Source organism: Mya arenaria, chromosome 12 (genome assembly GCF_026914265.1).
Source record: "Mya arenaria isolate MELC-2E11 chromosome 12, ASM2691426v1".
NCBI classification, from domain to species: Eukaryota; Metazoa; Mollusca; class Bivalvia; order Myida; family Myidae; genus Mya; species Mya arenaria.
In genome coordinates this window covers 45,719,909-45,733,893 of record NC_069133.1, presented here as the reverse complement: position 1 = coordinate 45,733,893, position 13,985 = coordinate 45,719,909, and the positions used below count along the sequence as shown (strand labels likewise).

Here is a 13,985-nt window from a genome sequence, read left to right as displayed (position 1 = left end):
CTATTTTTGAAAAGGATGTAACCCTAACCAAACAATTTTTTTTTTAAGGCCTGTGTAAAAAAGTTTAAAACAAAATACATGCATGCACATTGCAGATTAAATGTATACACAGTCTCAGTAAAACTTAAGCCATGTATTTGCAATCAGACTAAGGTGTTCAAAGTAAGATTGTAGTTTACATGTAGCCCTCATAATTATTTTTTCTATACACATATCTGACTTTCTTAGGACATAATGTTCAAAAAATTTATGAGACTACAATGATTTAAGCAAAATTATCTTCCTTAAGCAGGAGGATTGAGTAACTGAAGGCAACAGCATTAAATTTGAATAAGTATGTAGAATTTTAAAGGACACAAACTCACAAGCAGTTATTGAGACATCTGGGGCTGATTTCTTGAATGATAATTAAACTTGTTTTAGCTGCATAACGTATAAATCATGAACATGTTAATTTTGCTATTTCATGATCTATCATCTACTGCTTCGCATCTCCTTTTAAAGTGGCAACACTTTTTAAGCAAAACTACCTCATAAATAATTGTAAGAATCAAGTTAATATTCAGCAATCAGGTTTAAATGAGATTTTTCAGCTAAATTGTGTAAGGGATTTCAACCTACTAAATAAAGTATTTTCAAAAAAATGAGCCCCTGACTACTGAGCATTTCAAAGACTTTATTATCCAAATCTAAGGCAAAGTGCATGACCATTAACTTGGAAAGCCTTATTCTCAGTTTCTGCACATGTATGACTTTTGGTTGGCTTTCCCAATATTTTCTCATTTGGACCAAATATGAATGAAACATAACAGTTATAAAACAAAAAAACAACCTGTGGATATTTCATAAAGACGTGTAAAAATATAGCTGCTTTTAAGTGCTACCTATAAATAATCTCATTCTCTGGTTTGAAAATTTATCTCAAGATTGCCTTGCGTAGCATTTACCCCACCAACAGTCATCAATTCATCAATTCGAAATATGTAGGGCTGTAAGTCAGCCCTGTAACACACATCAGTTTCACTGTGTTTTGTGGTGATCTCAGCTTCACAAAATGTCAATAAGTCCATGTAAAGCAGTGGTAAGTTGGATGATCTTGGATAAATGCAGCCATCAAATCTCAGAAGGATCAGGGGTGAAGACATTCCAGAGATAGTTATTCCTTGAACCCACCTCCACTGTCCAAGACACATTAAGGGTCAGGTTAAGCCTTAATCAGCCTGAGCTAGTCCTCCATAGCCACCCTACACAAATTGTGTTCACTGTAGATTAGAGCTAAGACATCTTGAAATACTTTTCTAGCTCCTCTCCCTCCATCCATTCACCTGGATGGCATGCAAGCCAGGCATAAGGGTTATGAGAGCTGGAGTCCATCTTCCTCATTCACATCCATCAATTTGATCTGGTTACAGCCCCCATTTCATTCATTATGGATCAGGGTTCAAACTTCACTGTGGATCAGGGTTAAGGCATCCTGATATACTTCTCCAGCTACGCCCTCCTCCATTTACCCGTAGGGCAAGCCAGTCGTTGGGGTTAGACACATGACTGATACAGTCTTCACTCTCGTAGACGGATCGTTCACCTTGGATATGTGCACTGTCTTCATCTAAAATAATCCAATTTTTAATTATAAAAGACATTGTCAGATTGAATTGCTTAATGACTTGAATTGTGTAGTTCAGTGGGCTGTTATCATCTTATACAACCCAGTTAATAGATTTGACATTAATCAAGTTCATGGCTTTAAACTTGCCTATTTTATTTTACTTTAACAAACACAAAAGAGCACAGCCTTTTATCAATTTCTCAGTCAATAAAAACATATAAATTGACAAACATTTTGCCAAATTTATGGAACTGGGCAGAAAAATTCCTATTGTCAAAGTGAGCATGTGCAACACATTTTGTATTTCTGGAGAGAAAGCAACACTTAGGTTTTTGAATGCTTCCACTTTACTGTGACAAAAAAAATACATTTTGTCTATCAGAATACCAAAATATTTTCTATTTACGGTCACCATGACCTTAACTTTTGACTGAAATCTATGGAGGCATACCACATTTGAAGACTACAACTAGTCATTTTACAATAATCTATCAGAAATGCCCATATATTTTCAAGTCAAGGTCACTTTAACCTTTGACCTATGCACCCTAAAATCAATATGCAGCATTTACTGACCATGTCATACCAATGTCTCCAAGTTTGAAGAATCTTCACCATCTATTATTATAGTTATTGATTGGAAATGAAAGCAATCTTTAGGCATCTGCCATGTTTTGCGAGCAACACAAAAATAATAAGCAATTGCCCTTAATTATTACCATTTTCTGGTTCTCCACGGAACTTGCTTGCAGAGCGTTTTTCTGGCTGCCTCATGAGTAATAGTACCACACCGGTCAGTGTTTTCAACACAGGCAAATCAAGGATACTCTGTTGAACTGCTTCCATGGCAATACTCCGCTTCAGCCAGGTACGCATATAGCGGGCATCTACACCCAGCTGACAGGCTCCGGTGTAACTGGAGAAAAAAGCATATATAAGTGCATGTGACAACAGTGAGTTCAGTGAGCATCGCCCTATTTTTAAAAAATAATAATAATAAGCTCAATGAAAATGAAATATCTTTTTGGTACTCTAGGAAAAGAACTAGAACTCGATAACTACATATAGAGATAGAAGCTGTTATTGAATTCTTGCACTTGTTGATGATTTGTAATGGACTAGTACCATGATTTTGATTCAAGATTCAAGTTTGATTGTGCTTTCAGGCATAATATAATATAACAGTGGCTCAGATTTACTTAATACAAGGATGAAAAAGGATCACACATAGATGTAATAAATGACAAAAATTGACAAGCGTCTAAATACCATAAAGCAACATTTTATTATATTATGTTTCACAGAAATAGATCAATACCTGAACTTGATCTTCTCCTGCAGTATAAAGTTGAGCCAGGCCTGACAGAGGGCCTCCACAGCCTGGGAAATAACGGTGAGCTGCACAGTTTGTCTGAGTTTCCCCACCCCCTCTAACACTGGCTCCAGCACTGTCTCCAACACATGCTCAATGTAGATGTTGTGGCCGGATACTGCCCCTGATAAAAGGCATCTTTCATGAGAATTAATCGTAATTGTGACATTAGTAGTGAAAATACATACTGTTATGGTTAAAGCGACATTTTGTATCGTGCTACATACACAGACTTTTCATGGCCACAGTTTTAACTCGGATGACAACAATGACACCTTTAACACTAAGCTAATTATTAAGCAATCAAGCAGATTGTTTAAATGAACACAAAAGCAACTCAATGTGCTAACAGATTGAAGCATTGTATGTACTTACCACTGTCTGGTTTCTTTCTCCACTGTTTCCCGGTGGCCATATTGGTCTTGAAGTAATCATGGGCTGCGCTTGTACAGTTCTTGGCAAACTGCTTCATGCACAGAGATGAAAGACTCTGCAGAGAAATGAAACAATTGTAAGAGCTTACTACAACAGTAAACATAATGCTCTCTAAGTGCTATTTAGTCAGATTCATGTGAAAAATTGAATAAATATACGCATGTTTTAAGAAGAAATTCATTGATAAATAATGGTTCTTTTATAGAGTGAAGCCAAAACAATGAAATTTTGAACTGCAGTCAAAATTTTCATAATATTGTTGAATGTGACCTTGACCTTTGACCAACTGATATATGTCCAAATAAGAGGTACTTGGCGATCTACCACAAAAGTTTCGAGGTTCTAAGACTGTTGACTGTGACCTTCTGATCTAAAAATTAGTGGTCATCTAATGGTCAATGGGAATCAACCAACTAAGTTTCAAGATTCAAGGTCAAACCATTGTTTTTGCAAACCTATATGCCCCTTTTTTCATCAGAGAGCATAAAAATGCATTGACCAGGGCGTGCAAAATCTATCATTACCAATATTTTCATTATTTCTTTCCTTCCTAACAACCAACCTCATAACATTATTTTACCTGTAGGCTGTCCATAAGATTAGAGAGCTGGCCAGCTATCACACTGAGATTCTCTGTACCCTCTCGCTGTCCAAGAGCCTTAATGACCATTTGAACCTGGTACAAGGAACTTCGCGTCTCGTCTACCAACATCTGGAAAATAGAAAAAATCATTTTAATGCAATCTGAATCAACGGGCTCACAATTGGTATTACCAGAGTTATGTACCTTGTTACTCATGTGCTTATTGACACTGGTAACATAATGAATTATATACTAAGTTTCATGATTATGTCTTGAATGTTTTTAAGGTTGAAGTTTATTCGCATTTTTTTTCATTCAAGGGACATAACTTGTCAATCACTTTAGCACTTGGGGAGTTATGCCTTTGGGTATACATGTGAGTATTGTCATAGGCAGCATGTGCCCTAAGCTTCCTTCATCTTAAATAACATACAGTCAAACCTTGTTGGCTCTAACTCCCACGCACTGGCAAAAATATCTCAAGCCCCGAAACATTCTAGCCAAGCAGGAACGTTTACCAGTACCTTCAGTATAAAGAAATCGGTCCTTAACATCCAGTTTGAGCAAACAAGATATTCCAGCCAAGCGAATTCAAGCCAACAGGGTTTGGCTGTTTTGCCAAGGTTAAAATATCGGCATGCCCCCAAGAAGGCAATGACCAAAAAACAACAACAGATAAGCTTAATTGTACATAGTTATCAACAATACCTTGAGGTCTGTCTGTGAGATAAGGAGGAAGTTGGCGACCGCCATGCTGGCAAGGTACTGGTGTGTCTTGTAACGGCACCACTGCAGAGATGCACTGGACGTCACCACCAGCCTCATAGACACACTCGCCATTTCACTGACTGAAGATGGGATACCTGACAATATAAATAATAGGTGTAAATAAATAAATTTTCTGGAAAGGTACTGGTGTGTTTTGTTGCGTTTGTAGAAAGGCCCTTGACATAGCCACCATGTGAACACACTAACATTTCAACTAGAGCTGTCACCGGAGTGACGAATACCCCCAAATGCCGCCTGGACACAGAAATGGCAAACCATTCCTTTGAAAAGAGGCCATAACTCTAAGGTTACTGCACACTGCATCTTCTTTTATCATGCATGTATTGTTTGTCCGGAAACCTTTTTTGTATTTTTGTAACAGTGCACAAAAACCTTTACTCCACTGGCCCCATTTTCAATCACAAGCATTGTCTTCACAGAGGCTGCCTATACAGCAAGTTTCATCACAATATCTCATGCCCAATTAAAGTTATGAAGCAGAAACCATTTTTCTATTTTTAGTAACAGTGACCTTGACCTTGGCCCCACCAGCCCCAATATCGAACTTGACCTGTATCTTCTGACGTTACACCTGTGTACCAAAAAATGTTCAAATCTGTCAAGCCTTTCATGAGTTATCGTCCGGAAACCATTTTTCTATTTTTAGTAACAGTGACCTTGACCCCACCAGCCCCAATATCGAACTTGATCTGTATCTTCTGATGTTACACCTGTGTACTTAAAATTGTTCAAATCCGTTTAGCCTTTCATGAGTTATCGTCCAGAAACCGTTTTTCTTTTTTTAGTAACAGTGACCTTGACCTTGGCCCCACCAGCCCCAATATCGATCTTGACCTGTAGCTTCTGATGTTACACCTGTGTACCAAAAAAATTTCAAATCTGTCAAGCCTTTCATGAGTTATCGTCCGGAAACCGTTTTTCTATTTTAAGTAACAGTGACCTTGACCTTGGCCCCACCAGCCCCAATATCAAACATGACCTGTATCTTCTGATGTTACACCTGTGTACCAAATTTTTTCAAATCTGTCAAGCCTTTCATGAGTTATCGTCCGGAAACCGTTTTTCTATTTTTAGTAACAGTGACCTTGACCTTGGCCCCACCAGCCCCAATATCGAACTTGACCTGTATCTTCTGATGTTACACCTGTGTACCAAAAATTGTTCGAATCTGTCAAGCCTTTCATGAGTTATCGTCCGGAAACCGTTTTTCTATTTTTAGTAACAGTGACCTTGACCTTGGCCCCACCAGCCCCAATATCGAACTTGACCTGTATCTTCTGATGTTACACCTGTGTACCAAAAATTTTTCAAATCTTTCTAGCCTTTCATGAGTTATCGTCCGGAAACCATGAAAACCGACCGACCGACCGACCGACCGACAAGCTCACTCCTATATACCCCCTCAAACTTTGTTTGTGGGGGTATAATTATGGATGGTTGGAAACCAGATCAAGATAAAAGTTGTTTTTTTCTCGATTTCTTAATTAGTGTTACAAATATTAAAGTACCTGAAAGTCAATATGAACTGTTACTATTTTTTGAAAGAAAACTTATATACTCATTGGTCAAAATTAATAATGGCACATAAGCTTTGGTCATACTTTAATATACATGTATATACAGGGGTTTTAACCGCTGATAATTCTCGAACCCGATATATGTATAAATCTTTAGCAGATTAAAGTTTTATTAAGGTTTGACTCAAAATTAACAGATATCGAAATTTCTTCAGCAAAATATTTTTCAACAAAATGAATCCAAACGAATATTGCATTATTTCATCCCCACACCCTACCTCCTTGTGATGGCTCAATGCTCTCGGCAAGTTGCTCCCTCAGCAAGTTTAGGACTGGCTGGAAGGTGTCACGCAGCAACATCCCAGTCCTGGTGCTGTAATCTCCACCCACCAGCGGGCACGGGTAACACTTGTCTGAGCGCTGGGATGCAAGGGCTTCACAAATACCTGCAAAAAAGTGGGATATTTAAGCAACTGATTATAAATAAAAAAATGCTATCTAGCTAGGACTGGCTTGAAGGTGTCACATAGCAATGTAAAGAGCAAAGTATTTTGTTTATAACTTATTGGTATTGGTGTAAGTGACTGAGTCGATTCATACATTGGGTCGTTACTTTATACATTATTATCGACATCATGGGTTTCAATGATAAACTATAATTTACGTAATATTTAAAAAATTACAAATTAACAAACATATTTCTTCCATTGCTATGGCTCCTTTGGAATGAATTTGTTCAATTTGTAATACCAGACTATAACCTATAAATTGAATCTCAACTACATGACTTTAGGCGGAGCTTAACCATGCAATAAACAGTATGCAGAAAAATTAAAATGTTTTTTACTAATATTCATGCTAGTTATTGAATGTTGACCTTGACAACATGATATAAAACACATGCTCCCCTCATGATTGTAGTAATACGCTTGATCTGAAGTGCTCATTTAGAACTTTGACTACTTGGGTGGTCAGGGCAGTAACTATTACATGTTTGCTTGTAAAACTTACACTTGTCCCAGGCTCCGAAGGCTGCAATATGCATGCTCTTTTTCGCAGCAGTCAACATGGGCGTTACACTCCCGGGGGGAAACAAATCTGAAAACAAATTTAAACTTATTTTACTTCTATGTCTTAAATAAGTAATTAATTCCTCCATTTGTTCTTGCTTGGAATGGAAATAAAAAGTTACAATGAGTGCATTAGATGCTTTTAGAATTAGGATTTTACCATCGCAAAAAGAAGCAAAATAAATAAGAAAATTAAGGCACTTTGGGTTAACTACCATACATTCATTTAACTTTAATCAACTTAACAGCTTCATTTATTCTTCCCAAACTCACTTGAAAAATTCTAAAGGAAACATCACAAATGGACTAATTTGCTTGAAAAAAATAGATTTGTCATAATACAGTGGGATTTTGAACACCATTTTAGGAATGGGGCCAGGAACTCTCTGATATTGGAAATTGCAAATGTGATGAATCAGGCAGCTATAAAAAAATTGATAAAGTATGTATCATACAACAACGACTCAGGATCCAATTTCTCATAAAAAAAACCCATTTATATTTAAATTTTATTTTCATATTTGGTAAAAAAACCCAGTTAAATTGTTTTAACATTAGGATTGGAATCAATAAGTTTCGGCCCTGAAATTGGTCAGGATAAAACACTGCAATTCGTGATATAGTAATAAAATGCTAACATGCCACAACCACACACACACGCATCATGCTAATGTAAATCTGTGTATTAGCTCAAACTTCAAATATACCCATCAAAATAAAACAAAAAACATGCAAACAACAACAACAGCAAGCAGCAGCAGCAGCAGCATTCAATATGAGCATCTGGCATCAAAAACATAACTTTTGCTTTTTTCATACTCCAGGTATGTGTACAAAATGGCCATGTTTTGTGCCCTTCATACTCCAGGTATGTGTACAAAATGGCCATGTTTTGTGCCCTTCATACTCCAGGTATGTGTACAAAATGGCCATGTTTTGTGCCCTTCATACTCCTGGAGCTCGTTCTATCAACAATTTGTAAGTTTATCATAAGCTTCTACATACATTTTCAACTTACATAAAAAATATATAAATTCTGTGTGTTTTTTTTATAAAATTTGGTAAGTGTAAATATTTGCGTAAGGGTAATTAATTCTCAGATTGGAGGTAAAAATCTAATACCCGTGCAGCTGTCAAAATAGTAAACAATCGCCTGAGTAAAAAATGGCGCTGACTGCACCAAAACATTATACAGGTTTAGATTGTTATGTGAGTATCAGCGAGTTTACAAGTAAAAGTTTAAAGTGAAATTACTCAAACAGTTTTTAAACCCAACTGTAACTATTAGTTAATTTATGTGTAACTATGTGTACATTATTTAAAGTACATACATGTCATGTTTCGTCAACTTTCTTATAATTGTTAAACAACTTCCATATACTATAGCAATGTGGTTTTATCATTATTCTGTTTATTTTAATTGTAGCAAAAAAACAAATAGCGTATAATTTGCTGAACACCATTGCAGATTTTGTGCAACTTTCATATACTAGCAATGTGTTTTTTTTAATTATTCTGGTTTTACAATTATTTTAAATCTAGAAAAAAAAACAAATAGCTTATAATTTGCTGAACACCGTTGCAGATTTTATAAGTTGGTGTTTAGGGAAATGGCAACTATGAAAGCCACACTTGAAGCATAAAGCCCTTGCCATTTTATGATAATTGAAGCATTATATAATAGCCCTACCTGCTAAGGTTACAAAGCACTATTAACCTCCTTAGAACCCTGACTTTTTGTTACCATGGCTATGAAGACTCAATAAAGGTCGAAATCAGTTTCATACAACAACGACCATTTACAGCAAATACGGTAAAACATCTCCAACTCACCAATTAATCTTTTACCATGGAATTCCAGACAATATTTAGGAACAAGATAATATGCATAATGCCATGGTAACAAGGTCAATGCTTTGTGGCATTAAATACGAACCTGGTTTGGGTTCAGGTAAAAATAGAGGGACCCCAAAATTGGGGTATAGAGGGTCTATAAGATGTTGATAAAAGTCAACAGGACCTAAAACAAATCGCTCCAGCATTAAAAATATTAAAAATTAAAATTAATAATTTCAGCCTCATTACATAAAATAAAAGGCTCTTAAAACTTTTTGAAATGTTAATAAGTGACCAACGATAATGAGGACATCAAAAAAATTTTTTTTAATGTAATAGGAAACTACAAACAAAATAATTGTAGGTTTATAAATATACAACTCTGCAGAAACCGTGAATATGTTTCGAGTTAAAAGAAGTTTTACATTTGCATTCAACAAATGAAGGAAAGCGTTCAAATTTGTCGTTGTTTTTACATAATTGACTGTTATTAATAATAGCAACTTAACATAAAGCTATAAAACTGACATAAGCCATTTTCTGTAAGAAATTTTCTTCTCTTTTATAAGCTGAAAATATAAACCAATCAAAAACTGTGCAGGGTATAAAACAAGCATGCTGATTGGCTCATACTGAAATGCCACACACATGTAACAAAGTACCTGGTTGGTTAGAAGCAGATTCTTTCTCAGGTGGAGCCCACACTACGGAAATGCATGCAAAAATATGAGACATGAAAAACTATCTACACTGTACACAGAACTTCCAAGACGTACATAGGTAATTTACACTAACTAATTTTTTTAAGCCTGTTATATGGAAACTGCCCTCTTGATTTTGTCTAGTAATATGTGTGTATATTATTTCCTATCAGCCTTGAAAGTATATAATTCTAATTAGTGATTTCTAAATGCAAATATAATTATACTGCTCAAAATAAATTCAAGACAACAAAGAATGAGAGAATATATATAAAATTATAAATATATATGGAAACCTAAAGTTTTTCTACGGTCATGGCGAAGAAAACCTTGGTATGATATTTGTACCAAATTAAAAATTCATGATTAGTTTTTAAAAATATATATGACATCCCTTAATAAATCATTGTCATTTTAATTTTGAGCAGTATAAATCTTGCGGTACATAAAACAAGTCTAAAATCAAAACAAAACAGTTACTACACTGTGCTGAAAATAATGACTCTCTGACTAAGAGCTCAGGGATGCCAACATTACATCAGATTTTTTTTCTTTATTCATTTAATTGATAAAGGAAGCCTTACTTAAAAACAAGGCTTAAAAACTCTATGAGACTGCGGGTGATTGGACAGGTTCCTATGTATGAGTACACTGTGGTATAATGTTTTATCCATTAATCAAGAAAGTTTCTCTTAATCTACTCATTATCAACCATTTACCCCACATCATGATCAAAAAAAGATTAGAATATGTGTGTATGATGATTATTTTCAAGTATTAAAATTACTGACAAGAAAGAACTTTGTCCCTCATAACTGAATATTCATGAACCAGAAACCATACTGCTGCATATTTTTAATTAGGCTTGTTTCAGGGAGAGCACTGTATACAATAACTTAAAGGCACATTTCGTGCAGTCTCTTAAACTTTTATTTCAAATATATAAAAAATAGTGTGCCATTTTTTTAATGAAACAATTTTCAACCTCTTTTAAAATAATATGTTTAATTGACAAATTATTGTTCTTATATACACTTTTGAATGTTTTTACACAAGATAAAAAAACAACATCTATACAGATGTCAAATCTTAAAAAAAAAACTCTGATCCCATGCATACTTTAATTATCAACCTTTTTTAGAAGAAAAAAATAGTTTTCCAAAAATCTTCTGCTTACTTTAAGTGTGTCCCTTTAATAAATGCAGGCATGTCAGAACTGTTCAAGGTCAGAGATTTAAAGGTATAATGTTATATTGATATATCAATCAGTTGTGCAATTTCTGTTTGTTTGAAGTACATGTACATATTAACATATTGCTGAGGTCTGTTTACTCAAGAAAGTATTGTAGAATGGCAGTTAGCCTTGAAATATTAATGCCGTTCCCATTACCCCGGTAAGTATGTGAAAAATGTTAATTGAAATCAAAGACCAAAAAAAAAAAAATCTAGCAAAGTCAAATGAGCTTTGATACCAAACATAATTAAATCAAGTTGAACGCTTTCATGGGCTTTAAACCTGACATACACAGTCATGTACTACAATAGGAATAGTGTACTATATGATATAGTATATAATTATACAAATACAACTCTCAAATATCTAACTTATAATTATTATTTTCTTATAATATTGTGGACAACATGAAATAAGGTGAAATAATGTACGAAATTATAGGACATACAATACACAGAAATACATTATAGGGTGCTTACAAAATTCAATTTCCTCATTTGATAAACTAACATGGAAGCACTCCTTTCACCAAACTTTAAGTTACAATAATTATCAAATGATAAAATAAATAAAATAATAAATTTGTTAATAATTAGATATTCATAAAAAAAACTGTAAAATTCAAAGCTGAGCACATCAGTATTCATGGACAATGCGTTGATCATTCAGGGCTTTGTTACACAGTTAACAAGTGATTCAGGGCTTTGTTACACAGTTAACAAGTGAATAACGAGATAGTTGTTAACTTTTAATGTTAACTATTTAATGATGTGCAAGTACATTTAAATAAAACAATTGCAGCTACAACAGTTGTCTCAAATCTTGTAAGAAATACTGCAGATTACAAATATATTCATTAAACTTCCACAGCAGTCAAGATTTGATAGAAAAACATTGTTAACTTTAACAATTCTGAACAATCGGCCCTAAATATAGTCTCCGTGGCCTAGTGGTTAAGGCATCCACCTACGGAGTGGGAGGTCGAAAGTTCGAGTCTCACACGGGGCTTGTTCTGACATGGCTGGTTGCCGACCCAGCAGCTAGTTTAATCGAGGGGTACCGATTGCCTTCCTGCCAGGCGCCTGGCATTTGGGATAGGAATCGGGGTAAAAGATGTTCACGAATGTAGGTGTCTCATAAGCCCAACGGGCTGGCCCTTAACTAAGAGGGGTGACACTATAATAAACAAACACTTTACTTTTATAGTCACCAAAAAAGGACTGAATGCTACCAGATTTATCTAAAGCTACCATAATAATTGAGAAATTTTAACAATAGCATTTATAGATATTTTTTTTAGTTTTTAGCCATTCCATATGCAGTTGAGAACATATGTTTTTTAACATAGTCATTTTATTCTTTCGAGAATTACAACTTGTGTATATGGCTATCTTCTAGTCAAGTCCTTAGAATTAAAGGAAAGACTAAAAATTCAAGGTTTGATTTCAAACATATTAAAGTTATAACAAAATTAGTCTTTTAAAATTGACTTTCACGTATGGAAGACTTTAAGTAAACTACATTTTAGAACCTGACTTATTAACACCTACATGTACATGTACTTAAGAAGCACATATTTTCGTGACCCAAGCTATCAATTCCCCTCATTAAAATGAAGTACTAGTAGCTAATTGTAATGAGACCCATAACAGCCAATATTTGTATTCAAGCTGAGCAAAATCAATAGACTGTTATGTATACACTGTACATCGTCTTTTAAAAATAGCAGGAATTTTATCTAATACTGAAGACCCCAATGGTCATCTTCAAGTTCAGACATTTGAAAATTCCCATAAAAGGTCAGTTAAGATGCAAAAAAAGGTTGAATACACTAATTCCTATTAGTAATTACATATTTTTGCTCTAAAACAATACCTTTATTTTTTTTACCAAAACTACTTAATATTCTTATACATATTGGAATGAGAGCTCACCCGGAGCCCCCCCCCCCCCTCCTCAAAATTGTCCATTTTACTTTTTATTTCAATACAGGAGAAAAGTAATAAAATATACCCATAATGCACCATTTTGATCAATAGACATTGTAAAAAAATTCTGTAGGCAAATACTGCCAAATCTCTCTCCCAACACATTAAGGTAAATAAATTTCGGTTCTTAGGAAGAGGCCCAAGTCAAAAGGTTACGCTCCTAAGTTACACTCCCTCTTAAGTCAAATCCTTGATCCGCCCCCACTACATGCAGTATGGTAACTAATTGCAATAAGACCTTTAACAGCCAATGTTTGTATAAAAGCCAAGCAAAATCAATATGCTGTTTATGTATATATCTTCATTTTACATTGTGGCAGGGAACTTTATCCAATATTAAAGAGCCCTAATAAACTCATCATCGTAAAGTCAGTCATTTGAAAATTCCAATTGATTGAACCCTGAATTCTAGTTTTGATGATTACTTTGAGGTAGAGGAAAGTGTGTATAGATATTTTTGATGTCATTTAATGGCAGTTTCTTCAATGAAAGTTAATGGATTTCAAGCGCATACCAATCCTCTTTTTTTCTATTTCTGCTATGATGAAGAGACTTAATCCATTTTGTACTCTCCCTAGATTTAAAGACATTTATCAGTGAAAAGTGGAAAAAATTAAACTGTTTGAATCAATGAAATATTTTCTTTTTTTTCACTGATAAATTTGTTTGATAGTTTTTCAAACTTCAAAAGAATTCCTTTCTGTCAGGTTCAAATAAAAAGTCAGTGCATACAGGGTTAGGACAACATTTCAATGATGTCATAAGTTATATGATCATAAAAAAGCAAAGAAAATACCTAAATACCTATATCTTAAGCATTCAATGCTATCTATGCTGGTGTCCTAAAGGGT

At 34.7% G+C, this 13,985-nt stretch overlaps 1 protein-coding gene across 5 annotated transcripts in view; it reads right to left on the bottom strand.

The window, feature by feature from the left end:
* The window catches only part of LOC128212404 (uncharacterized), a 30,888-nt gene continuing 16,903 nt past the window's right edge, over positions 1-13,985 (bottom strand). For 3 of the 5 annotated variants that reach the window (XM_052917854.1, XM_052917853.1, XM_052917855.1), the window contains exons 5-14: positions 9,874-9,915; positions 9,312-9,395; positions 7,317-7,403; positions 6,584-6,751; positions 4,708-4,862; positions 3,997-4,128; positions 3,357-3,471; positions 2,928-3,105; positions 2,329-2,525; positions 1-1,609 (exon numbers count right to left, since the gene is read on the bottom strand). In XM_052917854.1, the coding sequence (XP_052773814.1) occupies positions 1,449-1,609; positions 2,329-2,525; positions 2,928-3,105; positions 3,357-3,471; positions 3,997-4,128; positions 4,708-4,862; positions 6,584-6,751; positions 7,317-7,403; positions 9,312-9,395; positions 9,874-9,915 (1,319 nt within the window). In that variant the 3' untranslated portion in view covers positions 1-1,448. The remainder of the gene's footprint in view (positions 1,610-2,328; positions 2,526-2,927; positions 3,106-3,356; positions 3,472-3,996; positions 4,129-4,707; positions 4,863-6,583; positions 6,752-7,316; positions 7,404-9,311; positions 9,396-9,873; positions 9,916-13,985) is intronic. The other 2 variants (XM_052917856.1, XM_052917857.1) reach the window with 2 other exon arrangements.